General features: G+C 41.8%; 2 protein-coding genes across 2 annotated transcripts; both read left to right on the forward strand.

Annotated features, from left to right (window-relative positions):
• The first annotated feature begins 14,117 nt into the window (after positions 1–14,117).
• foxq1b (forkhead box Q1b) lies at positions 14,118–15,817 on the forward strand. The gene has a single exon (XM_008278191.1). The coding sequence runs from the start codon at positions 14,312–14,314 to the stop codon at positions 15,197–15,199; it is 888 nt and encodes a 295-aa protein (XP_008276413.1). The 5' UTR covers positions 14,118–14,311; the 3' UTR covers positions 15,200–15,817.
• A 4,604-nt stretch (positions 15,818–20,421) lies between these two features.
• On the forward strand, positions 20,422–23,710 carry foxf2b (forkhead box F2b). The gene is given in 2 exon segments (XM_008278192.1): positions 20,422–21,619; positions 23,538–23,710. Coding segments are annotated over 2 exon segments (1,371 nt in total).
• The last annotated feature ends 2,986 nt before the right edge of the window (positions 23,711–26,696 follow it).

Genomic DNA, 26,696 nt, shown 5'->3' on the forward strand with positions numbered 1-26,696 from the left:
CCTTGTGAATTGTCAAAGCAAAGAAACCTCTGGTCATAATTTTCATTGTTGCTGTTCTTGCTCCGTATTACTTTCTACAATTAAGAAGAATATTGTATTGGAGATTATTTCTGAAACCAAAACATCCATCTAGACAGAGGTCGTTTATTGTTTTAAAACAGAGAAATGAAATTGTTTAAGTGTGGCTTCAACCTAAGGTCAGCGTCACTGTGCCGCGAACATGGCTGTGAAAGCTTAGTTTGTTTAAATGTGTTTTGTCGTCTTGTTTTCCATCAGCATGCCCTGAGGCACTGGGGAGAGGAACCCTGAGAGTTGACAATTTATCCTTCGTGCCACACCTCACATGCCAACACAACAGTGGCACTATAAATAAACTCATCATTGTTATTGAGGGCCAGAACGTCATGTCATCAGCCAGAGTTTTCATAAAGACACTGGGTTTGCTGCACAATCAAATCGATTCTTACTGACATCACCGACTACATTCCTGTCCATAATCTGACAGACTGACAGCAGTCATGCTGTAAATCATCTGGAAAATGCACACATAAATCAGCACAGGTGCTAAGTAGGAGAAAGGGAGGAGGGAGTGGAGGAGGGGTGGGGGCTTTAAGTTAAAACCATAATTATGGGCTTTGTGTTATTTTTAGAGCTGCAGTCAGTGAGCTAGCATGTAGAATAAAAACAATAACAGAAACTTCTGCAGCACTTAAGCCACAGACAAACATGTACTTCTTACCTTCTATCCAAACCCAGATGAGTAATGTCAGGCCTGATTCACCAGTCCGTCATTACAGGCTGAACCTAAATACCAAACACAAGACTAAATAAAAGCAAGGAAATCAAAATGAGCTTTGTCTTTGACCGTGGAGGGAACCCCCTGTATTTGGTGATCCCTGTGCTATTGATATGTGTCATAACAACATTTCAGAAGAACCAGTTTTTCTAATAGCGCCTACGCACACACTCAGGCCTAACCTCAACTGCTGAACACACACGCGATGGCATACTCTCAACAATGACTCACAGCTATTACCTGACACTATTAAGCATTGTGAAACACTAGCTGGGTTACCCTCGGAGTCATATACTGTCAGTCACTGTTTCCTCATATTTCCAGCTAATCCTTCTTTCAGACAAACATGGGTGAGCAGCTAATGGCACAAGTATGTTTGGACATGTTGTGTGAATGACCAAACTGCATGTGACAGATGATCTGTCACAGTCACTGTACATAAACGGTGCATATAGTTCCCCACAATAACTCAGGTCAAATGTGATAAGATACAAGATAGGAACTATGTTACGCCAGGTGAGGGAACAGTAGAGCCCTGGTTCAATGTCATTCATGAAACATGTGATAAGAAAGGCCACAAAACAGACTAGTTATGTAAAGTGCTATCTAAACATTGCATAAAACAGAGAGGCACCTGGTATTATTGGTGCGAACCGTCACCTGTCCTGAAGATCTGAATTTGTCACATGATGTGTGTGTAGGTGTCAGGAAAGTGTTTTTCCATCCAGTAAATCTTGAGCAATTATGACGCTGCCCTGTATCTGTCTGGAGCAGCTCACAATATGAATCAGAACATATCAACAAGCACAGTCCAACAGGTACAGTCAGGCCTAGGACGAGGAAATGAGCATTCAGTGGTACTAGATTATAAAAAGTTTGACAAACCTGCCGCTTGAGACCCAAAATGTGAGACCTATGACCATCCTCTTGTGTTGCAGTTACAATTGTTTGAATATGGGTACAATACAACTGACAATGGCAGTGTTTTGGGATGTTTTTGACAGTAGCAGTCTTACTGTTTCAAGTCAAGTCAAGTCCATTTATTTATTTCCCTCTTTAAACTAGTAAAGTATCATTAAAAATAGTATGAAGCGACAATACTCAAGTAGCAGCACTTTCTTTTTTTTTTTTTACTTCATGTTACGTCACTATTTGAAATTAAAGCAATAAACACAGTTATACTAGCAATATAATAGGCATTCTGCTTGGGAAGCTCGGCCGTCTTAGATAAGGATAGAATATCAACAGCATTATTACGATGACATAAGTGATTAAATACAGCCAGCAAAAGGCAGAGACATGTAGCTGCTCAGTGTTTAGGGTAAGAGCCTATGATGTGGTCTCTAAATCCCACAATAAATTGAATGATTTTCAGTTTAAATAGACAAATAAAGGTTGACACTGTTGTGTTTGTGTAACAGTAAATTGGAAAAATTAAAACTAAAATGAATAACAGTGTTGACTTGGTTAATGAATCTTAAGCTGGATTTAAAATGAATACCGCAATTCTTTGCAGAGATATTTAAATGTGATAACAAAGTGCAATACACAACATTAGCACACAGCCTGTCTCCATAAAACAAGAAATGAAAAGCTAAACAATTTCAGGAAAATATCAAATTGCATTTTTTTTTTTTACCAAAATAGTTAAAGTTGTGTGGTTGTTTTCTGTTAATCTCTGCCAAATTCATGGTCTACATATTTTCACGATACATTTGTGTAATTTATGTTCTGTTTACGCTATTTTAGTTTGTTCTATTGAAAATTCTGTTTTAAAATGATGAGATCTTTTCAGTGAACAGACCAGTAAGAGAACAGTAAACTTCTAAGTAAACTTGACTCAAATTTCTTTTGAAAAACTTAATCATTTAGCCCTAATGAGTAACCCAGTACATTAGGACTGCACCTAACAATCATGACCAATCAATAAGTAACGCCAAACTTAAACATTTAGACAAATGCAAATATGATGTAGCCTGTGGAGAAATATAGGGGGAAAGGAACCAAGAGAACTCATGAAAAGATTTTAGTAAACAAATCAAACTGAAACAAAATTGTACAGGGGATACAAACTAGGTTTTGTAAAGTTAGGGGGCACCCCATTTGAAAAAAAGGCATGTTGATGCCTATTGCTTGTCTGCTGGCTTTGACCATTTAAACGTCATTGTTGAAATTTACAGATGTCTTAGCTGCATCTTGTGTCCTCTTAAATCACTGCTGTAACCCACTTTTCTCCTTACTTTCTCTGTGCAATGAAAATCTTTCCGCACCAAACAGCTGCAAACGAGTCGTAGCTTCAGCAGAAGTTCAGACTTCTGCTGAGACACAGACAGCGAGTTCCTGAAATAAGAAGATCCAGGGTTGTGATTGCAGCAGCAGGCCTCTCAACCGGCGCTCCATTCCCTCTCTCACACATGGACCACCTGGGTGATCTGTTTATGGAAGCCATCCCAGCTTCTGGCCCAGAGCACATTCGAGCTATTCATGCCTCTTTTGTTTAAAGAAAGTCAATTTATAAAGTCTACTGCACCAGCAGTATGCAGATTAGAAACAGAGTGACTTGTCCAATCAGGCCAATGATTTCAATCTGGACATAAGGCAGCTCAGTCCTATAACATAACCAGCAGGACTTTAAAGGCTTATTTCGCTGTTTTGGATTAATGCGTCTCCTTTGGTGGATTACATATAAAAGAAATCTCTTAAATCTCTAGAAATCTTATAAAATGATTCCGTGCTCCCAGAGGAACATCATGTAAACTCTGATTTGTAAAAAAAAAAAATTAGGAGGAGTAGGAGGAGCTGCTGCTATTACGTGTGTGTTTCGTGCGAGTCCAAAGTGTTTCCACAGGTTAATTTGTAGGGAGCAGCTCCGGCTGTTATCACGCACTGTAGAGCACTTTGTTTTGCTCCTGCCGTGAAAAGTGTTTTCGAGCTAACCCAAACACGGTCTATAGTAACAGTGATATTATCTACCTGAGCACGCGGGGCCCACCTGCAGGGCTCTGACACAGCGAGAGAGATGTTTTACCTCGTCTGCACGAATGGGCCCAGAGCAGAGGAGGGAGGGAGGCAGTGTGGTGGGGGTGGGGGGGCGTGTGGGAGGAAAGACACGGAGAAGGGGGAGGGAGGCAGTACAGAGGATTTTACAAGCTAACACGCATGATGCTGTTTGGGCAGGTTGAGCCTGCAGACTCGCTGACTTTTCATCAGCTAGTTTTTCTTTGCCTTAACGGCCACACTATAATTAATCAGATGTCTGGGTTGGATAGGCACGCAAGGGCTGGGTTCAAGACCTTTTGTTTGGATAGATGCCTGGTCAGGTGTGTAGCTGTATAAATAGTTACCGCCTGTTTTCTCACAACGCCTTACAGAGAAAGTTCAATTAGAGTGGTGTGGCAGCGACACATCTCCTGACATGAACGAGCCTCACAGTACAGCAATTATGGTTTTCTTCTTTTTTAGCATAATTGGAGATCAGTGAAGTTGAGTGCAGCAGAGGCGTGCACGATCCACTGACACATGATTCTATTTATATCCCTCAGTCAACTGACAATTGTCTCATCTCAGCACTAAAACTGTAAGCGTTTCGTTCTGTGACACACTGACTGTGGTACTGCCAACGTTCATTTGACTGAGAGGCTTTGGGATATCATCACACTACTGCAGAAACTACTAGTAATCCTGTATTTCCACTGTTATCATGCTGGTTACCCATGACCGCCCATCCCAGTCAGCAAGCAGGTGCAGGACTTGCTGGCATATTGTTTCTGCCTCTGAACTTTTTTCCTCTTCTCCATCCACCTGGCTGTCCCAATGGCCAAACCTGTTTCTCTGGCATGCAGAGGGAGGTTACCAATTTTAGATTATATACATCCACTGGCGAGATCCATTTCCAAATTAAACAAAAGATTTGGTGTTTGTGTCAAAAATCACACCAAGAACAACCCTAAATTGGCATCTATTCTAGACATAGTATTCATCCCAAATGCTGGTTAGGGTTTTATTAGGTTGTTGTTGGTAGATTTCTTTTCATCAACAAATCCACAGAAGAACAAATATCTGTTGATCTTTGCACAAGCTGACAATAAATATGGCAAGCATAGTTCATATTGAAACAAATGCAATTTTGATCTCACCATTTTTTTTTTCTGTTAGATTACTTTCACAACAAGCGGATCTCGTTGAGTTTTCTCAAAGATGGGTGAATATTAATACAGCTTTGCTAGATTTTGAACGAGGAAAAATCAACTCCAGTGACCATGACCACCATAAAGTAGAATTATGTCACAGAAATACACCAATGGGTGGGGGGGTTAGCTGTTTTGGTATCCCGGAATGGGCTCCTCTCAGTAAATACACTGAATAAGATTCAATGCGTTGACTGAGTGGAGCCCATTTTTATATCCATTCATGATATTAGCTGAGAGAAAAAAATACCCTAAATAATACATGATGCCAGTCTTGTTTTCTTTAAAATGTAATAAAAATGATCAAAGAGAATCCAAACTATCATCAATATAACCAGATTTAACCTGCACTGCAAGGTAAGTCAAAGACTGTCTTTTATGTCACACTTTCAGACCAGTTCTACTGCTCTTCATATTACCTAATGTGCTTTCCACCAGATCGGTCCTAAGGTTTGCTGAGCAGCCAGGCTGCTTCTGTTTGCTCCTCTGGATCAATGCTGGAGCGGAGACAGGACACATTACAACCCCTCGGCCAGCTGGAGGAGATTAGGCTTTTTTGTCATCAAACTTCCGATGCTTAATGATATTCATTTATGAATTATCACCAGATCAATATCTAATAGCATGTAGTACAAACAGTAACATCTGCACAGGAGCCCAGGTTTCTAATTACCCTTGCTGCGAGCAGTAAAAAAAAAAATCAAACAGTTTAACAAACAATATTTAACTCTACATTTGACATTTAAACTGGGGAGGGTTTGTGTAGAGTTTTGTAGCTTCTTGACCCCTTTTGAGATTACTTAACATGCAGACAAGGTGTGACTGATTTCCAGATGAGCAAAACGGTATTAGACATGTTAGTAGTTATGATTTGGGTGGAGATCTGAAATTTCTTTGCAGTCTATTTTGAGCTGCCTCTCTGCACGATATCAAACTATTTAATCAATATGACAACAGTTTGGCATCTGTCTGTCTGGATGATTGTATGAGACTTTGAAAACCTGTAAAATAAGGTTGTAGACCAAAAAATAAAGAAACTTGGAGATAAACACTCACACATACTGTATATTTGTTGAATAATCAGGAATAATCCAGAAGACAAACTAAAAGAAAGTCCCACTGACCCAATAGTGTGTTGAAATGACTAAGGTGCCTTTTTCATAAATTCCAGGTTTTAAAACTGGCTCAGTTTCTTTCTGTGATTGATTGTCTATGATAGTTACTGGTCCACTTTTGCAGCTGGAGAGCTGCAGCCTGGTTAAGTCTCGCACAGTTCCCAATTCTGGGTCTAGGAAAAAAATTTAGATTTAGTACTGAATTAAATAAGTATAACATAGCATTAAAGTCAACAGACTTGTGACAAAATCTAAACAGTCGAGACCGAACTATCCTGACCTCTAATCTTGAGAATAGGTTAAACCCACAAAACACTGGATCCCACAGTTCCCTCCGTGTAACATATTGATGTCTTTTGTTAGACAATTAATTCATCAAGGTTATTTTTAGGACTTTAGAAAGGTCTCTTCTGAACACAGAATACATAATAATGCAACTGTTTTTATGAACTGAAAAATACTTGGAATCAGTAAAGTGAACCTGTATGCAGAAGTGGGCCAAAAGTGCCAAATTTACATGAAGTACTGCACCACGAAAATGCCACAGAATAAATAGTGACTAATGTGAACTTGAATAAAGTACAAGGTTACTTAAAATTTGTATTTTCAATCTGATGTAGAAAATCTTAGAAAACCCTTTTGGAAAATACAAAAAAGTGTGCCAAATGACCAGCAAAATGTCATACCCACAAAAGAGGAAAAGTATAGGCCTGGAATAGTCCTTTTTACAACCCACAGACTAATGTTATCAATCAGCAAGGTGTTTGTTGGGGTTGTCTGTGGGATGATTCCTTAGTAACTGCTCAAAATCAGTGCTATGTTTGCAGTTAAAGGCCCCGAGCTAGATGTTCCACCTCTCAATCAAAGAAATAAGAGGGGTGGTTAAGGTTGAGACAGTGCAAAAATAGCGCTACGGAGCCCCGCGGTAGGTTGAGAGGCAGGCAAAGCATCTCGTGCAAACCACTATGCGTGAGTAGAGTGTTTGGATCCTATTTCAAGTTTAGACAGAAAAGAGCTGAACGGCTGCCAGGTAAACAGAGCAGCGCAGGTACTGATTTGGCCCTGTGTTTATGCTTACACAAAAACAGCCTACAGCACTGTTGAATGGAGGTAGGTCCTATCAGCGGCAGCGATAAAGCGAGGTGTCTATGGCTGAGATCAATCATTGCTCCTTTTTCTTTTTCACCCTCACCCCTCCCCACTCCCTAAACTCCTTCCATGCCTTCCAGCTCAGCATGCAAGGGGACTCTAGCGTGTGAAGAGTTGAAATGGACGATAGCAGCAGATAGGGCAGGAGGTATCAAGCCCGTGTGGCCCGCATGGCTGAGGTTCATTGACAGACATGCCCTAACAGTAACATTTTACAGGCAGGATTAAGGGGTGCATTCAGGTCGGCTTTCCTCTTGACTGGGTATGTTTTGGGTTCCTGTGTATCTCAGACCACTATCTGATCTCCGAGTTTGAAAAATCTGATCCAAGTCAGTAAAAGTGTTCAGGTGATGCTGTAGACTTTGGGAGAACAGACATACAGTATGCACTACAAAAGATGTTCTAATACTTGCATTATACTTCTACACACACACGCATATATATATATTGACCCCTAATTGCAAAGTTGATGATTTGATTATTGGCCCCTCCCTGCACCAGAGTGTCCTTGGGCAAGACACTGAACCCCAAGTTGCTCCGGATGGTAGACGAGCACCTTGCATGAATAGATGGAGAAGAAACACCCTTTAAAGCGCCTTGTCGAATATAGCTAAGGTTAACAAGAGTTGTGTAAGTGTGGGCTATTTTACGATTTACACTTGGACCAAGGGAGAAGTTGGACTGACAGGAGGATAACTTAAGTGGGAGTGAAACTTGAGGTCAAGCGGATGACTTGGAGACCATTTTGCTGATCAGAGATGTACTGCAACCACCCAGTAGGCAACTGAACTGATGAGAGGCTACACCATGCTAAACAGAGAGACACTTGGGTGGATCACAGGAACTTGTGAGGTGACTATGTGGGCAGTTGTGCCAACAAGAGATGCACTTGGCTGTTTTACCAGCTTGCAATCTGACTTGTGATTGATTTGCACCAATGTGAAGGCAGAACTGGGAGTAGAAGGTACATTTGGGGACCAAATAACCGTCTTTCTCAGACAAGAGGAGGAAAGGGACAATTGGACTGGCCAGAGGGGCAAAAGGCACTTATAACAAGACTTTGCACTCAGCCAGATTACAGGACACCAAAGTAGAGCACATTGTTGCAGCCTCTGATGCAAAAAATAAGTAGAAGTTTCTCGTTACTGTGCAGACATATCTTGACTAAAAAGAAGGCAGTTAAAAAATGTATAGCACATGTTAAGGTAATAAAAAAAAGGGGGTAGGCAGGAATGACATCACTGTCTTTTCATGTGATTTAGGTCCCAGCAGTGCCAGGCTGCCTTTCACCTGTGCTTCACCTGTACTTCACCTCTTCCCTTAATTACTTTAATTATACCCTTGATGGCTCCGTTTATTTATATGTATCTATTTTTTTTCTCTCTCCGTTGGTCTGGCAGGGTGTGATCACCTCAGGTAAGAATGCAGGAGAACCCAAAATAGCAATGAGCAGCTGCCAACTGACTTCAGGATACGCTGCTTCATTTTTATCAGATTTCAATTATTAATCGCTGACACAGAAGCTTAGAGATTTACGCTCATCAAACCACACTTATAAAAACTTTGTGACTCACTGCATGTATTTATGTCTGTTTATTTGTATTTCAGGTATCCACCTAAACTTTTGGATTCCACATGCAGCAGTTGCCTAAGTGCATTTAGTGTGGAAAGTTCTGGTGTTATGTATCAAAACAGCTTCATGGGAACTTTGTTTGTCACTGATAAATGCTCAGGTGTGCCTCTGATTATATGGACTGTTATGGCCCCCACCAGTTATCTTCCAAAACACAAAGGTATGATTCTACTGAAGCACAACAAAGCAGGCAGCAAACGTTTAGAAGGCTGCATTGTTGGGTAATTACAGTAATCACTGTTCGAAGAATAAACTAGACGGAATGTTCGCATCTTACTCTTCTATTTTGCCAAAGCACAATCTCGCACACTTTCACAGCCACACCTGAGCAGACACACAGCTGCAGTCACACATACACCCCCATAGACAAACCCCTGCGCTGGTGCCTACTGTGCTGACTGCAGGAATGAGTGGAATTGATGTGGAATGTCTGATCTTTGAGTTGGCTGTGAAGTAGACACACTGCAGTACCTACCTGTGCGCCCCAATGAAGCATGTCTACAATCAGCGGCCTCTGTCAGAGACTAAATCTGCTGCAGGGAATCTTGGGAATTTCAGCTACGCAGCGCCTCTTGTTGCTGTTCCTCCCTGCCCTGCTCACACACAGCCCACACTTTGTTTATACAAAGACATGGGGGCTGGACACCCTTCACTCACAGAGAAGAAAGAAAACAAAGATGAGATACAGGTAAGAAGTCATCCAGAGACATGCAGACAGGGGTTAGCGTGTGAGCGCAGACCGCTGCAGAGGTGGGGCTATTTTTGGAGCAGTGAAGGATTCACCCAATGAATTTACATAACTGGAATTCCACTCATGTCAGCACTTAAAAGAGATTTCTCCTGCTGCTCAAAGGAGACACTTTATATCTCAATAGGTGAGCTAAACCAACAAGGTGTCAATTTTAGGAGAGACATGTTAACAGGTTATATAAGCATGATGCATGTCTTTAGTCTTACTGCAGAGCACAGATTACTCTTCTGACTTATATGACAGCGCAATTATAGTAATTTTATTGCATTATATATCACCTTTCATTAGAACCTGAAGGTAAAAAAAGATCCTGACCTTCTGAAATAATATGATGGTTTAAAATCTACCTTAATCCAAATATGCAGAGAGAAATGATAATGTGATACTTTATTGATCCCTGTGGGGAAACTGTCTTTCCACTTCTGATTTCAAATTGCCATGTGGAAGATAAAAACTGAGAACAGGTGTGCTGCCTTTCACACAAAATCACTTCAGCACAGGTGTGTGTAGTCTTCTTGGCAGCATATCTGAAATCAAATACAGCCTCATCACAACCTCAAAAAATACATGCAGGAACACCTACCAACAGTCAGGCGGTGTAAAATTCTCTTTGTGCCTTGTCAGAGTGCTGTACAGTGGCAGTGATAATGATAGTACACATGCCGTTGCTTTCCTCAGCTCTGGTTTTAGGCTCACAGCGGTCGGCCTCCTGAGTTTCAACAAAAACATTTTGGTTTCAACTCTCCAGCTGCTCCAGAAAAATCCCAGTGAGAGAAGCAAGCAGTTTGCAGAATCTAAATTTGATTAGAGGATGTCTGGTGACCTTTGATTTCTCTGACGTTCTTTACCCATCACAGCACTGCAGAGTTTTCAAACAGGACACTCAGGAGTTTTTTGTATCCATTTAAAGTTCCACCCTTCTATGTTTTTGTAAAGTCAAACCTTATCAAAGAAGATGATTTTGGAACCCAATAAAATGGGGATAACTGTGAGTTTTGTGGTCAGTTACTAGTTTCTGAAATGTGGACGCTCTCCCCCCAAATAAATGACTGTGTTTGTGATTGGATAAAACTGACAAACCAAGGAAGGATGTAGTGGGCAGAGCTTGTGTGTGTGTGTGTGTGTGTGTGTGTGAGGGGGGGGGCGCTTACAAAGTGCATTGACACTTAAGACTTGGGCTCCAGTTGCCTCTCTTACCGATAAATACCAAGTGTAGGTAAGTCAATACATCCCTGTAGTCAAATTTTAGTTGCCTTACTTTGAAAAAGTGTCCTGCTGGAGAGTCTTTGTTTTACCAGGTGGGGCGCAAGGTCAGATTATGAGACAAAGTCATCTGTATTTTTTCATTTTATTGGAAGTTAGGAGTTTTACAGCAAATACAGTAAATCAACAAACCGCTAATGCTTTTTGTCGAATGCACTGACAAACTATTTAAAGCACAGCTATAGGGACTTGTTTTAAATTGGAATGTGAGTGACTTTTTGTGTGTCTGTTATTGTGAGGGCACGTTTGTGGGACAGCAAGAAACTTCGGGCCCTCTGCCAGTCTGAAATAATGATATCTAGCGTTCCTACAGGTCTAAGCCCTGCAACTAACAACCCCCATAAAGTGGAGTTTGACTGAGGGATGAAACTGTAGTTTTTCCTACAAAGGTCCACAACAACTTGGCTCATTATAATCACTCTCACAGATTTGTTCTATTTCTACTCCCGTATAACAGCTGAACACAGTAAAAACCAACAGAAAAACCATATTTCAGACACAAGCCTCCATCAGGCCTTTCATTAACATACCTGGAAAAAACAGACACAGACTTCATATGCATGTTCACATAATTAACCTGCATGCCCTCCAAATTCTGTCGCTTTCACACATACACACAAGCAGTTCAGGGTGCTATCTTTAATCATGCCTGCCATGTACATCCAAAGTCATAATTAGGTGATAGCATTTAAACATGCAGACACACAAACTGCTCAGGATGCCAAACAGACTCATACCTCAGTGCTGTCTGCTGTCTCTGAGGCAGTTTACAGTGACGTTATCTTGTGCTTTAGAGAGCCTTTCATGTGGTTTTTGTTTAGCGTCACTCTCAAAAATTTATTATAGGATCACCATAAATCTTTTCATAAGCACTATGTAGAGAGTTGAACTTGCAGTAAGTTGTTCACGACCCAGCAAAGAGGGAGCAGGAGACCGGAGGAGAGCTCAAGGAAATAATTTAACTGGTTGGAGTTCAAGCTCATAACTCATGTTAACGCTCCAGACTCTTACTGCATGTCATCTGGCTGAGGTGCTGACAGGAGAAGAGTGAGTAGAGTAGTTGGTTTACAGGTTTAGGGGCATCAGTTTACTTTAAACCTGCTTCTGTGGCTACAGCCCCTAAATACCAGATTATAGACTACAGTTTGGTCAAATGTCAGCAGACAAGTGTAATGTGGCAGTGAATAAAAGCTCCAATATTCACTGATCATCGGAGTTAAAATAACTATTTCAACAAATCTGTATTGCAACATTCACAAAATTTTAAAAGACGAATGTTGCTTAAGTTTCTGCAAAACCATTTTTTAACAACTTCGTCGTCTCTGTTTGAGCTGGCACTGGAACCGAACTAAAGTGTCAGCAGTGGGCACCTCACAAGGGTGATGTGAACTTTTGGTAATTTATTTAATTTTTTAAACAAATCTATTCAGATTTACACATCATTTTTGCACTTAACATATGGATTTCATTCCATGACAGCATTTTATTTTAGTTCTTCCAAGTTCATATTTCAAAAGTGTTTGATAAAGTTAGCTTTTCTGTTTGTTGTTTAAGTTGGGGCTGTTTACAGTTTAAATGTCCTTTCACTTATGCAAACCAACATAGATTCATCATTATACCAAACTGTTTTGGCTAAAAATATGATGTTAAAATACACTAAAGTTTGTCCTTTTAAATTCAAATAGATACAACAATCACTAAGATGCACCAATGACTGAGTATCTGACTACTTCAAACGAGATTTTACAACATAAGTTTTTTTTTTGTTTAAATTAGGAAACTTTTATATTTTGAGATTACTGGTGAAATAATTGTGGAGATTTTGGACCACTGCACTTAATAAACTTGTCACTCTGTGCAGCTCTGGTGAATTTTAGTGTTTTTGAAGTGAAGCAGATAGATCCTCGGTATCCTGCCTCATCAGCAGAAAAACTGTCTCTGATTAAACAGTATGAAATACAGCTATAGTTAAACTGATGTAAATGCTAAGGTGTAAATCTTGTCCACTTATTTGTTCAGAAAAAAGTTCCACAGTTTCCTTATACTAAAGGAAACAGCATAATAGCAGGTTACAACTTCTAGTGTTAAAGTTTGTGGTCTATAAGGACTCACCCTACACGTTAAAACACCAACTAAATCCCAAATACAGTATAATCCAATCCGAGAAAGAGGTTTATAAGTGCAGTGAATAAAACATACAGGAGTATTCTTACATTGTTATTAGGGTGCTTGGAGATAAGGTTTTAAGAGACCCAGTAATCTCACTCTTTGCTCATTTGCATCACTGGTTCAAGCACGGAGTGAAATGCTTGTGTTGCGCCCTCCCTGCTCCTCGCTCCGCCGTTTCTTTGCATGCAGGTGCAATGGTCCTGTGCTCTGAACTTCCCATGACCTCCCAGACAATCTTTGAGTTGTTGTTATTGTTTTTTTCATTCCCTCAGTCTTATTGCTTAACCTGAGAGCTTGCATATTTTTCATTGTGCGTTACGTGGAACTCTTCCAAAGTTATTTCTTTTATTTCAGTTCTGCGTCTGTGTTACTTCCTCGTTCCACGGGAACACCGGCGGAGGGTGAAGAGGCTGAAGTGAAAAGCAGGAGCAAGCTTGTCTGTTTTCCTCCCCGTTCTACTGTCATCTGTCTGTCTGTCTGTCTGTCTGTCTGCCTGTTGTTGCTCTGTGTAAGGATAAAGCCTTTAAGCACCTCAGGAAGGGTTTTCTGTTGTGCGTAAAAATGTGCAGTTTTCCCCCGGAAAGCCTCAAATTTCATGGAGAAAAACATTAAACAGGACCAGGAGTAGGGATAGTATTCTATTTGTTAACTTTCATTGAACGATTAATCCAGAGAAATTGGAATTTATATGTATTTATTAAGTATCGTGGCAAATGAGAGAAAAAATATTTTTAAAAGAAACAGGGAAGACAGGTATGCGCAGATTCATATAGACAGATAGATAGATAGATAGATAGATAGATAGATAGATAGATAGATAGACTTGTTTGCGTTTTAGACTAATTATATTTTTCCATACCTGTCCTGTCTCGCCTCACTTATCCTCCCACTTTTTTTTTTCCCTGGCGTGGCACGTCAGCGTCCAATTGTAAACATACATATACTATATCACTCAATCGCTTCAATGGATTCGCGCTGGAAACCCCGCCTGTGGGCCGTCCCTTGCCGAGGCATTATATTATTGCAAGACAAGCGTGTCTCCGGAGACAGATCTGTATTCTGCTGTTCCAAACTGAGGCTCAGGGTGCCTCCAGCGCTACAGACGAGCCTTTACACCACACCAACACTCTGCTGTCAGGACTCCTACACCTGCTCTGCTGCTCAGCCGAGCCAACACTCCGACAGAAGAGACACTTCACGCACTTCCAGGTTACTGAGAGAAGAAGATCATCCTGCTTTTTTGGAAAAATGAAACTTGAAGTTTTCTCTGCCCACCACTTCGCGCAGAAGCCGCTGGAGTTGTGTATGGACGCGGACGGGGGAGTCCCGTCTCCGCTGTCCGGAGACGAGCTGGGGTCGGACGGGGACTGCGTGGCCAACAGCCCGGCACCTGTCACACAGAGCGGCGACGGCGGCAAAGGGAAGCCCTACACCCGCAGACCCAAACCCCCTTACTCCTACATCGCCCTCATCGCCATGGCCATCCGGGAGTCCAGCAGCGGCCGCCTCACTCTGGCAGAGATCAACGACTACCTAATGAAGAAGTTCCCGTTTTTCCGCGGCAGCTACACCGGCTGGAGGAACTCGGTGCGCCACAACCTGTCACTCAACGACTGCTTCCTCAAAGTGCTGCGGGACCCGTCCAGGCCCTGGGGCAAGGACAACTACTGGATGCTCAACCCGCACAGCGAGTACACCTTCGCTGACGGGGTGTTCCGTCGCAGGAGGAAGCGCATCGCCAAGAGGCCCCCCAAGGAGCAGGAGAGCCCGGACATCCTCAGTGAGGACACCCGCCTCCCCACCCCGGAGGAGAGGGTGGGGACAAAGTTCTCCAGCTCCTTCGCCATCGACAGCATCCTCAGTACGCCTTTTAAACGGAGGGAGGAGAGCCACGCTGAGGCAGAGAACCCCGGGCCCCGGCTGTACTGGCCCCCAAGGGCCCAGCTACTGCCCTACACTCTGAACTATCCGGCACAGCACACTTACCTGTCAGAGGCTGCGTACAGCGGCACAGAGCCCAGCAGGGATGCTCCCTCCTACCTCCAGCACACCACAGCAGGCATAGCCGCACCTGAGGCCGCGTTCAAGATGCCCAGCAAGGCGCGTGGTTTCCATATAGACTCCCTGCTGTCATGAGACACATGGACTGCTGTCAGACGCGTGTGTTTTGACGCATGGTGTGCACTTTTGTGGGCGGTTTTAGCTTTGAGTGATTTAACTGTTTAAGTGTGTGGGACTTAGTGTGTCTCATCATGACTACTGTCAGTCATTTTGCAGTGAAAAAAAACACAACATTGCGTGTTGTATGTATAGATGTAACTGTGTGGTGACTTAAACAAATCATTAGCGTCATCGCAGGACATTCCACTGTGTGTGTGTGTGTGTGTGTGTGAGAGAGAGAGAGAGAGAGAGAGAGAGAGTGTGTGTGTGTGTGTGTGTGTGTGTGCGTGCGTGCTGTTGAGAGAGTGTTTGTAATCATCTATCCATGGTTCATTGGTCATTTCTACTGTACGACGGCAACCGAGTGCCATGTTAAAACAAAAACCTGTCAGTCTATTTATATTTTCATGTTTTGTATGACCTGCTGTATAAATATTGTTGTGTATATATGTATGTTTAAAAAAAAATACTGACTGAGCTGCGTTAAGAATCACGTGGCTGCACTAGAAACGCATGGAAAAATACCCGTTTTCCTGAGAATGATTGATGCATGCCTGTTATTTTTATGAATAAAAAAAACTTGAAACAATGGAAGCATGATGTTCACCGAGTTGTTCATTGCAGACATGAAAGGGAAAGGGCGTTGTTAGATCAGAAGCAGCTGGTGGAGCGAGCGGGTGGGCCTTACACCTGCTCAACAGCAGACCCGCAGTGTGTGTCTATGGTAGACTCAATTGTAAAGGCAAAAAAAGAGAAGGAATTGTTTGTCTCAAAATAATAGCCTAGAATTAAACTTTATGTCCAGTTTACTGCTTCCAGGCTCCTTTCAGACCGCTGCCTTCAGTGGCCCACTGAATTGTTTTATGAATATTAGTCAGGAGTAACTTATTAAAGTGTAAAAAAAATAATCAGGGCAGCATCGGACAAATTAAAATAACTGGTCAAAGAATAAATATTAAACACAGTACATTGAATTATCGTGTTGTGTTGCTGTCAGTCCACATGGAGGTCAAACGACATCAGAAATGCCTCTGTAGTGGCGAAGTGTTTGAACATAAGCTCTCACATTACATTTCAAACAAACAGCTCTACAAATAAAATCTGCCACAGGCTGAAATCAATTGTAATAACTCCCGTCCACAAAAATTCATTAAGAATGAACAGAAATTAACACCAATTATTATTTTTGCATTGTTGTTATTATTGCATCGTGCGTAAATGTGCTACACAGTGTTGATTAATTTAAATGATTTGGTGGTACAGTTGGTGTTATGTCATGATCAGTGCATGATTAAAAACTGTTAATAAACTTCACAAAACGAGGATAAATATGCGGTGTGAAATATGTACAGTCCAAGTCAGCCTTTTTTCAGACAGTTTTGTTATTCATGTTGGCCAGATGTTACATTTATACACATACACCATATTATCCTGAGAAATGTGCGCACCCAGTCCTGCAGGCTGTTTACTGCTCGTGTCCGGAGGAGGCTGGAGTTGCTCTCCGCGGTCCTGAAACGGACCCCAGACTCAGCAGCCGTGTGTCCACTGACGATACTCTGGTTCCACGAAACATCCAGTATTGTCCGGAATTAAATCGTCTGAGTACAATGCATCGACGTGAAACCACTTTTTGATCCCGACCCATAATGAGATGTAAATGTATGTCAAATTAAACTGTAAGTCAACTGGTAATTATTATTATTACCATTATTATTATTATTTTAAACTTAATGGTCTCCGGTGAACTAGGTATCATATTCATTTTGTTCCAAATCTCCCTCTAATTTAGTATTTAGTTGAACATGTTTGGTATGACATCAAGTAAATAATAAACACTTTCAGTTTGGGAGTTCTCCTCAAAATTCTAAATTATGCCAACAGCCTGATGTTTATTTCATGCAGTTCTAAGAGAATATATATAAATTCAGCACCAAAGCCTTTTGAAAAATGCAAAAACATTAAAGTCACTGATGGAAAAAACACTGATGCCGATGTTTTTTTTTGTTGTTGTACAATTTAAAGGAAAACTATAATGTAAAAGTGTGTGGGGGGGGGGGGACGGATTATTTGTACTTCAAATATTTTTGAATCATTAACGAGAGCTGAATTATTTGGAAATTTGGGTTTTGGTTATTTTGACTGTAAAGTAGAAACGAAGACTGCAGAATTTAATATCACAGGTAATTTTGTCAATATATCTATCTAAGGGAACACACGGTTGCAAATCATCTTTAACCTTTAAGTTCAATGATATTTGTATGTTTATGTCCATATGCTGCATATGCTGAGTTGGCCATACCTAACTGGCTCTCTCATGCTGGTCGCCCACATGCACATAATGTATGTATTTAAAGCAGCGCTAGGCCGGGCAGGTGTGTGTTTGCAGAGCGCACAGAGCAGTCAGACAGGTAACAGGTGAGACTGGCTTCTGTTTTCAGGGACAATGCTGCAACCTGCAGGTGAAACTCCGGAACAGCACACCTGTGTGGGTCTGTCCTTTGGCTCCAACAGTCTCTGTATTGCTACATTGTCAACATCCTTGCTGTCATGACTCGCAAGTTTCAAGTGTGCAAACTTTCTCTACGTTTCCATTTCAGCCTGCGCGTCCTCCAGCCTACATGCCTGAGCTAGAACTCAGGCCTATTCCGAAGCCGACTAAGACCCACAGTGTTATGAGACCAAACTTTAAGGCAGGCACAATGTTAGGAAGTCCAAACAGTCTGTCACTCCGGCAAACTGAACCGCGCCTGACCTCCCAGAGTCCCGGAGAGGCAGCTCCAAAGCTCCAGGCCCCGCCACAGGAAACACAGGCGGAGCGGCCAAGGAGAGGAGCCGAGCAGCCAAAAGAATATTAGATTACCGTTAAAAGGACCTGAATGTAGTGTTTGTTGTTGTTTCACTGGATGAATATTGTTTATTCCAGGCCTATTTTAAACATAAAGACAATAAAAACACGGAACAATTAAGACAGAGGTAATTATTACACATTTAGACACTGTAGTTGCATGTTATTTGGAGACACATTAGTAGTTAAATATTTTTTTGACATAAACCAAATTAAAGGCGTTTATCTATTTCTAATCTCATATTTAGAAAATATAATACCAAAAAAATCGTTTCATTTCAACAAGGCCTAGAGGTTACGTGAGGTCAGGCAGGCGGATAAACATTTTTTCAAAAGCCACCTCATATTTTCTGGGGGTAAACATTATACCTTATCCTAAACATGAAAACAAGCTGAAGGCCTTGTAGTGTCGGCAGTGGGCTCATATGGGCCTCCGTGACCGAACTGCGAAGACAAACCTTTGAATCAAAAACAACTCTGAATAGCTTTTCGCTTGATATTTCCAAAAGACTAAATTAGAAGCTCGTATAAGCTCAGTGCGTAAAAGCAGTCGGATCGCCCCCTTCAAAGCGCTCCCAGAACAAAGATTCCCTCTGCAGGCCAAGGCATCCTGATCTCGGCGGGGGTCATAAGTTTTGATGTCGCAGGAAATTTCTGGGGCCGTAAAGGTCCACCGAACTGCTGTGTGTGTGTCATAGTGGAAAATGATTTTATCCGCACATCCTTTGTTGTGCAAAGTGCAAAGGTTAGTGTTGCTGGTTATTGTTTGGAAAATCCTCCTGGCTATATCTAAACTTAAAAAGGCCTCGTCCCAAGCACGTGCACAGACACACATTGGAGTTTGTGAAATAAAATGTACAAAAATTAAATATATATATTGCAAAGTTTTAACAGATTGTGTTGTGGTTTATTTTGTTTTCACAAACACGCTTTGTACAGGGCCTATGGAAAGAATGAAATCAGCCGTAATTTACAATGCAATATTACCTATGCATAATAACTACAAAAAATAAATAAATAACCAAATGAAATCGCTACTAACACGCACAACACAACCTTAAAGATCTCCGTTTAACGACAGACAGAAAACTGGATGCTTTTTTAGTTCTTCAAAGCCCAATAATCTCCGCTCCGTCGCAGCGCGGATGTTGATATTACCTTTATGGGATATATAACTCCATCATGTTGGACAAATCTGTGTGTGATGTCTCCATAGGGGAGGAAACTGTCGACGCCCGCTCGCCTAATTTCGCTTTTCTCTCTCTAATGAACGTGGGGCCCATGGGACCGGCTCTGGCCCGGGGCGGTAAGCTGACACTGGCGCGCTGTGTGTGGTATCCAGGGCCGGGCTTGATGGAAAAAGCCTGCTTCCACTCATGTCAAAGTCATTTACTCAGAGCAACCCCCCGCTTACACACGCACGGTAAAGACCACCACCTCTCCATCTCTCACACTCCTCGCCCCAGCCCGGCACCGCGACAGTTTGTTTTTGTTATCCTCTGGACCAGTTTGGGAGGAAATTATGAGCAAAATAATACAAATAATACAAGATGGTGCGTTTTTCTATTGTTTCACATTGATGTGTTTGGGTATTATCTGCCGCGGACATCATGGAGGCCCGTGTGAATGTTTTGGGCACCGTGATATCGAATGCAAGTTGGACCTTCTGCACATATTGTGGTGGTTTATTCGCGTCAAGAAAATGTATGTGCTATGGCACGTCAGGCTGAAATCACAGCTTCATATATGGAGGACGGTGGGGGGGAGGGATGGTTCGTCTTTTAACTTGTGTGGCTGGCGTGTGGCGCTGTTGATTGGGATGTCTGGGGGAGGTTTGATAGATGGCTTAATTGCGTGTAGTCCGAACTTGGAGTGAGGTGGTGGGAGGGAAGAAAGAAGACGAGGAGAGAATGTGGGGCTTTAACGCTGCTGAGAACGGTAAGTGGACTTGGGCCAGATTTGGAATGAGGGTGGGTGGGGGGTGGCTCCATTCGTCACTGATTTCAGGGAGATTTGCAGGCGCAGAGTGCGGATGAGGAGAAAGGGTGGAGGGGGGGGGGATCTCGCAGAGGGAAGAAAGATTTATGAAATGATAGGTGGTCGGGCTTTGTTTGGCTGGACTTTTGCGCGCAATATCTCGAAGGGTTTTCGTGTTTCCTCTACTTGAGGGATTATTAAGGCGGTCGATGGCCACCCGGAGCGTCATACAGCACCACTTAGCACCGCTGTGACACCCAGTGGAGCCCTTGTGTCGAGCTTCAGACCCGGACACTTAGTCTCCAGTGGATAACCAGCTCCCCCCACTCTCTTCCTCTTCCTCTCTCTGTCAGTGCGTACCGGCCGTGCGTTCTGCATGCGTCAAAGGAGCACCGTGCGTAACGGGAGAGTCGTGCGTAACTGGAGACAGATTTCACTCCATTTTGCGCGAGGATTCTGGGGACCACTGGCGGTGTAACGTTCACTTGCAAGGACACTGATCGCTGGGACCCGACATATTCCTCTTCTGAAACACCTCACAGCTCGCCTTTTCTCCCTCCCTCTCTTTTCTCTACGCCAGTTGTACGTCAGTGCTGACATGACGACCGAGACCCCTCAGCAGCAGCTGGACCCTCCGCCTCCTCTGAGATCCAGCCCGGCGTCCAGCGTCCTGCATCCCGCCATGCTGAGCCCACAAGCCGCCACAGAAAGTTCGTCCACTGCCGGCAAAGGAAAGAAGACGAGCTCTGGTTTAAGGCGGCCGGAGAAGCCCCCGTATTCCTACATCGCTCTCATCGTTATGGCAATACAGAGCTCCCCCACCAAACGGCTGACACTCAGTGAGATCTACCAGTTCCTCCAGGCTCGCTTCCCTTTCTTCAGGGGTTCATATCAGGGCTGGAAGAACTCAGTCAGACATAATCTTTCACTAAACGAATGCTTCATCAAGCTGCCCAAAGGGCTGGGCAGGCCGGGGAAAGGCCACTACTGGACCATCGATCCTGGCAGTGAGTTCATGTTCGAGGAAGGTTCGTTTCGTCGCAGACCCAGAGGTTTTAGAAGAAAATGTCAAGCTCTGAAGCCCATGTATCGGATGATGAATGGCATAGGCTTCGGCACATCAATTCTTCCACAAAGCTTTGACTTCCAGGCTCCGTCCGCCACCCTCGCCTGTCACAGTAACAGCTATAACTTGGACATGATGAGCAATTCAATGGCCGGGGGGTACGACGGGCTGAGCGGCGGCCACCATGTACCTCACATGTCCCCGAGCCCCGGATCCACGTACATGGCAAGCTGTCCTGTGCCTCCGAACGGGGAGTACGGGCCGGACAGCAGCAGCAGTCCGGTACCGTCCTCTCCAGCGATGGCCAGCGCACTGGACGGCCATTCTCCGTACGCCAGTACATCCGCACACTGGGCGTCCTCCGGCGGGTCTCCCTACATCAAACAGCAGCCTCTCGCCTCCAGCAGCCCAGCATCCTCTGGTTTACACTCCGGCATGTCTCCTTACTCCCTGGAGCAGAGTTATCTTCACCAGAACAGCAGGGACAGCCACTCCACTGACATATCAGGTACCACAAACTAACAAACGGCTCATAGTGCGGATGATTAACCCGATCTAATAGCTATGGAAGTTTTTCTAAAATTAAATTAACAGAAGCATATGAAAATAATTCACACAGCATCTCAGCTTTATCTGCAAGACAAGCAGGCCTGAACTGTAATATTCATAGCTGGTATTTCGAGCTGCAGCAGAGGCCTGCGTGACGGTTTAAAAATGTTTTTAAGTCGTAAAAATTAAATGATAAAATTAGATACTGCACAAATATCTCTAATATTTCAAAATTAGCGTAGACACACTTGTTGAAAGGGTAAAATATTACAGAGGGGAGTTTATATATTCGTGCAACGTAAATAACGCCATACATTTGGATTGTTAGTACGACTGCTTTTAAAAATACAATTTACAGTAGTTTAACCATTATGTCAGTCCAACGGTTTAACATTAACATTTATGAGATGCAAAATAACTTTTTATTCACTGTTACATACTGTTTATTTCGATTAGTTGAATATCAAACTTGCATGGAACATTTGCTGAATTTTAAAGCCCACTCGGGATCACGCAGTTCAGTAAAATAGTAATTTTCAAACTATTTTTTTTTGTCTAATAACTAAAGTGAATTGTAAAAAAAAAAAAAAAAAAAAAGAGTGTATTTTTTATTCCTGCTTAAATCCCGGTTTCCTAATTCACATCTGTATCATACGTTGCGGGATATTTTTGCCTAATGAATAGATAAGGAAAACAGTTTTTTTTACGCTCTTAATTCACCTCCCCAGTTCACCCTCATTTACTTTAACAGAACACAGCGAGGCTTTACTAAAGTCTGGGGATTTCAGCGAGGCGAGTAACCCATGCTGGAGCCCGAAAGGGTCCCAAAGGTTAACTAAACAAAGACTGTGCAGGTCGGACCACACCGGCGGTGGATTTCAACCACGGCGTATCCACAAGAGACGGAAGGCCTTGTTAAACTTTACGCAGCGTCTTAATTGAGCCTGTACCCAGGATAAATGTGTTGGAGAGTCCACAACAGGCACGGTAACAGTACTGTCAGTCACACAGGCTGCTGTGTTGTCTGTGAAAACGGGCGCAGGGCAGCGAGCTGTGGCCCGGAGGATAAAGCCTGCTGTCTTCCCCTGAAAAACACAGTCACATCTGGAGTCCTTATGACCTTGACGAAGCCGCAGCCTCCCCATTTATTTTTCTGTTTCTGGAAATAGAGGCTCACTTACAGACACAAATGACGATCACTGAATCTGAATTATATCCTCCAGCAAGGCTTGGATTTTAAAGAGAAAATGACACTAACAAAGGATTGATGCTCGGCGTAAACCTGTAAAATGAAATAAAAATACCTAAATAACACAATTAAATAGATTTTTAGAAACAGCTCACAGAAGGAGACATACCTTCAACCATTCTAACAATAGGGCTGTCACTGCGCTGTGCGGTGTCAGAAGGCGTATAGGCGGCAAATATTATTAGAAAAATAAAGAAGCAGTATTTTCTTCTTTTAACATGTTTAATAAAAAGTGACCATATCTTTAAAATAACTTGTATCTTAATAAAACAAGAACTCAGTTATGCTCAACTTTGAATGTCGTTGATTTTAAAGCCATTTAGGAGATAGCCAGGACCACTTGTGTGCAATAACCTTATATTTCATATTTACTGGTCAAAATTTAAAACATAAACCTAAGTGACTAAATGTTTAGCGGTCTAAGAAGCAACTTAGGGTTTTCAATATTTTATTTTCATTATATATGAAATGTAAACTTTTTTTTTCTGGTCAAACAAACCTTATTTACGTCCCACATAGTTTGTTTGCAGCAGATTTTAATGGAAACCTCCATTTACGCACAATGACTATAAATATCTTCATCCCTTCATGCACATATATTCACTTTATCCCCTGTTTGTTTCCACAGTGGGGATTCCACGCTATCAGAGCCACTCCTCGGTGTGCGACAGGAAAGATTTTGTGTTGAACTTTAACGGCATCTCGTCCTTCCACCCCTCGGCCGGTGGATCCTACTATCACCACCACCACCACCACCATCCCCAGAGCGTGTGTCAGGACATCAAACCGTGCGTGATGTGAGCTCTGTCACTGCGGACTTCAAACACAAGACGGTCACAGTGAAACTGCAGCTCCGTCACATTTGAACAAACAAGTGGACTTTTTGTCTTTTTTTATTTTTGGAGGATCCATTATAGGATGTATCGTGGTGTCACATGTTTGCCTCCTACAAGCAGCCAAAGTAGCTTTTTTTTTTTTTTTTGAACTTGAGAAAACTATGCATTAAAGGAAATGAATGAAGAAACCCCAGAGGCCTTTAGAAAAACCACTTTGCCAATATGAACCCTGACAAGCTTTCTTCTTCAAAGAAGTTTCAGAAACACGATTTTTAATGGGTTTGCTCTTGTAACACGTGCAAACAAATTATACTCCATGTAACTATGTTTTATCTTATTAGAGTAACTACACACACGACGCTTTAGGCTTTCATGAACTGCAACAAACCTTGCACTTATTGTATAATCCTTTGCCAATTTTTTTTTTGCCTTGTTAACTGTTTCAATAAAGCTGATATATATTTTAGGCTACATTCTTTAAGACGTCTGTCTTTCCATTCACATTCATACCTGTAATGTGGAAAAAGTCCATTTATATTTAAAGGAGATGACAATGAGCCTTCATAGCCTGTAGCAGAAACACGTTTCTAATGAAATATTGCTGTTTGATTGCGACCCTTTACACATTTCCTGCATGGACGGCAGTGGAGATAAATAGTCAGTGCTTTAACAGAGTATTTTCTTGTACTCCAAATACAGCAGTTAAACTTCTCTTACTTGAATTAAAATGCTACTTATATGTTCATGCATCAGTAATTTAAATTATTAATATAAAAAATCTATAATAAACACCGTCAGGAAGCATCTGCTCCATAATTGTGATCATTCAGATATCTGCTGCTTTTAATACATGACTTAAGTTAAGGCTTGAAGACAGGGCTTTTACTGACTGGCAAGTGTTTCATATTGGTGCATTGCTACTTTTAATTATCATTGGGTGTATATCTACTCTTAATTAAAGGATCTAAGTACTTCTTCCAACACCAATTTGGGCTTTGGATTTATTCTCTAAAGTCAATGACATTTTAGTAAATATTCAGTAACATATAGGTACAGTGCATGCAGCTAATCCCTACCTCTAAGATACTTGTTTTTTTATCTCATTTCTTAGGTAGAGAAACATATTGATACAGACAGTCTGTCTGTTTTTTAAGAAAATGTATGGCAGACAGAGGATTATTTTAATTTTTTTAGAATGTTTTAAGTCTAAATTTTTGTATTGTTTCAATGGTTTCTGTTTAGGTATGCAGTTAGGATTAGAGTCGGAGTGTTGAAGTGGTGGCAGAAGTATGACATTTCTTTAGTAAAGTAGCAGAGCAATGCAGTTATATAAAAATGCTTCATTATTCAGTGACTTAGATGCAGTGCTGTTAAAGCATAACATGGAAAAATTCAAGTAAAGGGAAAGTACTTCAAAAGTGTGTTTATATACAGCACTTGAATAGATGTACGTAGTTACTTTCCGATATTAAGATGTTGATAGATAAGAGGTATGAAGACACAGAACTGTTACTGCACTGATTTTTGTCACTGCCACAATCAAAGTAATACACAAAGCTTAAAATCACACAGACTGGCCATTGAATCATAGACATTTGCACACTGGTGATATGAGGTGTACGGGTCATAATCTAAAAGTCCTTTAAAGTAGATTAGAGACTAAAATGATTTTTCTATTTAGACGGCACTTTTTTAGACAATCTGATGATTCTCAGCGGGACTACTTCTACATTGTGCATGTTTTACAGCCACCTCCAGTCTGTTTAACACAGCTGAAAGTCTTTTGCATCCTGAGGCTGCTCCTTTCCATGTGGACATCCAGGGTTGCCAACATCTGAAGACACCATATAAACAAATGAAACGACAGGGCCGCGTCTATGGAAATGTAACAGAGTGGTATTTTTAGAGTGCGGTAAACAGATCAGACTGACACAGAGCTGCCTCGTCACACAAACAGAAAGCAGACTTGGACAGCTGCACTTGTGCTGCTCCTCCAGTTTTTGCCTACATGGCTTAGGGTCATGAATCAAATGCAGCATCCCATAATTAACACACATATGCAGGTAGTTTGGTAGTTGCAGCTCCTTATTAGGCCACTGACATCATCAGTTTCCTCAAATGCTCTGCACTACTTGTGCCTTAAATACAACATCTGAGAAAATGTTTTCCCTGTTACCTCATTGTTTATTTGTCAAGTTAAACTACACAATGATTTTCTATCTATTTACTGGGGTTCAGTAATTTGAATATCCTTTTTCATGTATTTTAAAAGTAATTGTATGTGAGCATAGAGTAGAATTTAATTTGTAATGATAATTCAATACAAACACTTTAACAACAAACAGGTTATACTCCTCATTTGAACTGTCCAAACAACCACACAAGTGAATTATGTTTCATCTGGGACAACTTCTTATATGTTCTTATGTTATGATGCAGAGACCAAGGAATGACCTGGTTGTCATGAAGCTTCAGAGTGAGTGTGAGGGAAAACACAGAGGGTGGGCGAACGGCTGAATCATTCTGGTCTTTCTAAAGTGGTCTCCTTCTTGTGCTTTGAACACTTTGGGGTTCAACAAGTGTCACATGGGACTGGTAATGGAAAAAGACAAAACCAACATCAGCAGTCACATATCAAGAGGAATATATCTGACCAGAACATGACGTCCTTTCTAAATTTCTCATAGTAACGCTCTATGATCAAAACTCACACAAACGGACCCTGCAGCTGCTAGATTTTCCATAAGAATTTTGTGGGGTCCTGAACTTCTAATACAGTGGAGTACAGTGCCACCAAGTGGGTAGAATTATAATACAGGGATGATTGTATTGCAGCAGTCTGACAACTTAAAACTAAAATTAGATAGATAGATAGATAGATAGATAGATAGATAGATAGATAGATAGATAGATAGATAGATAGATAGATAGATAGATAGATAGATAGATAG

Source organism: Stegastes partitus, unplaced genomic scaffold (genome assembly GCF_000690725.1).
Source record: "Stegastes partitus isolate 25-593 unplaced genomic scaffold, Stegastes_partitus-1.0.2 Scaffold118, whole genome shotgun sequence".
Lineage (NCBI taxonomy): Eukaryota > Metazoa > Chordata > Actinopteri > Pomacentridae > Stegastes > Stegastes partitus.

Bases quoted from the DNA above. Each gene is read 5' to 3' on its own strand.
- foxq1b (XM_008278191.1), top strand. From the start codon at position 14,312: ATGAAACTTGAAGTTTTCTCTGCCCACCACTTCGCGCAGAAGCCGCTG.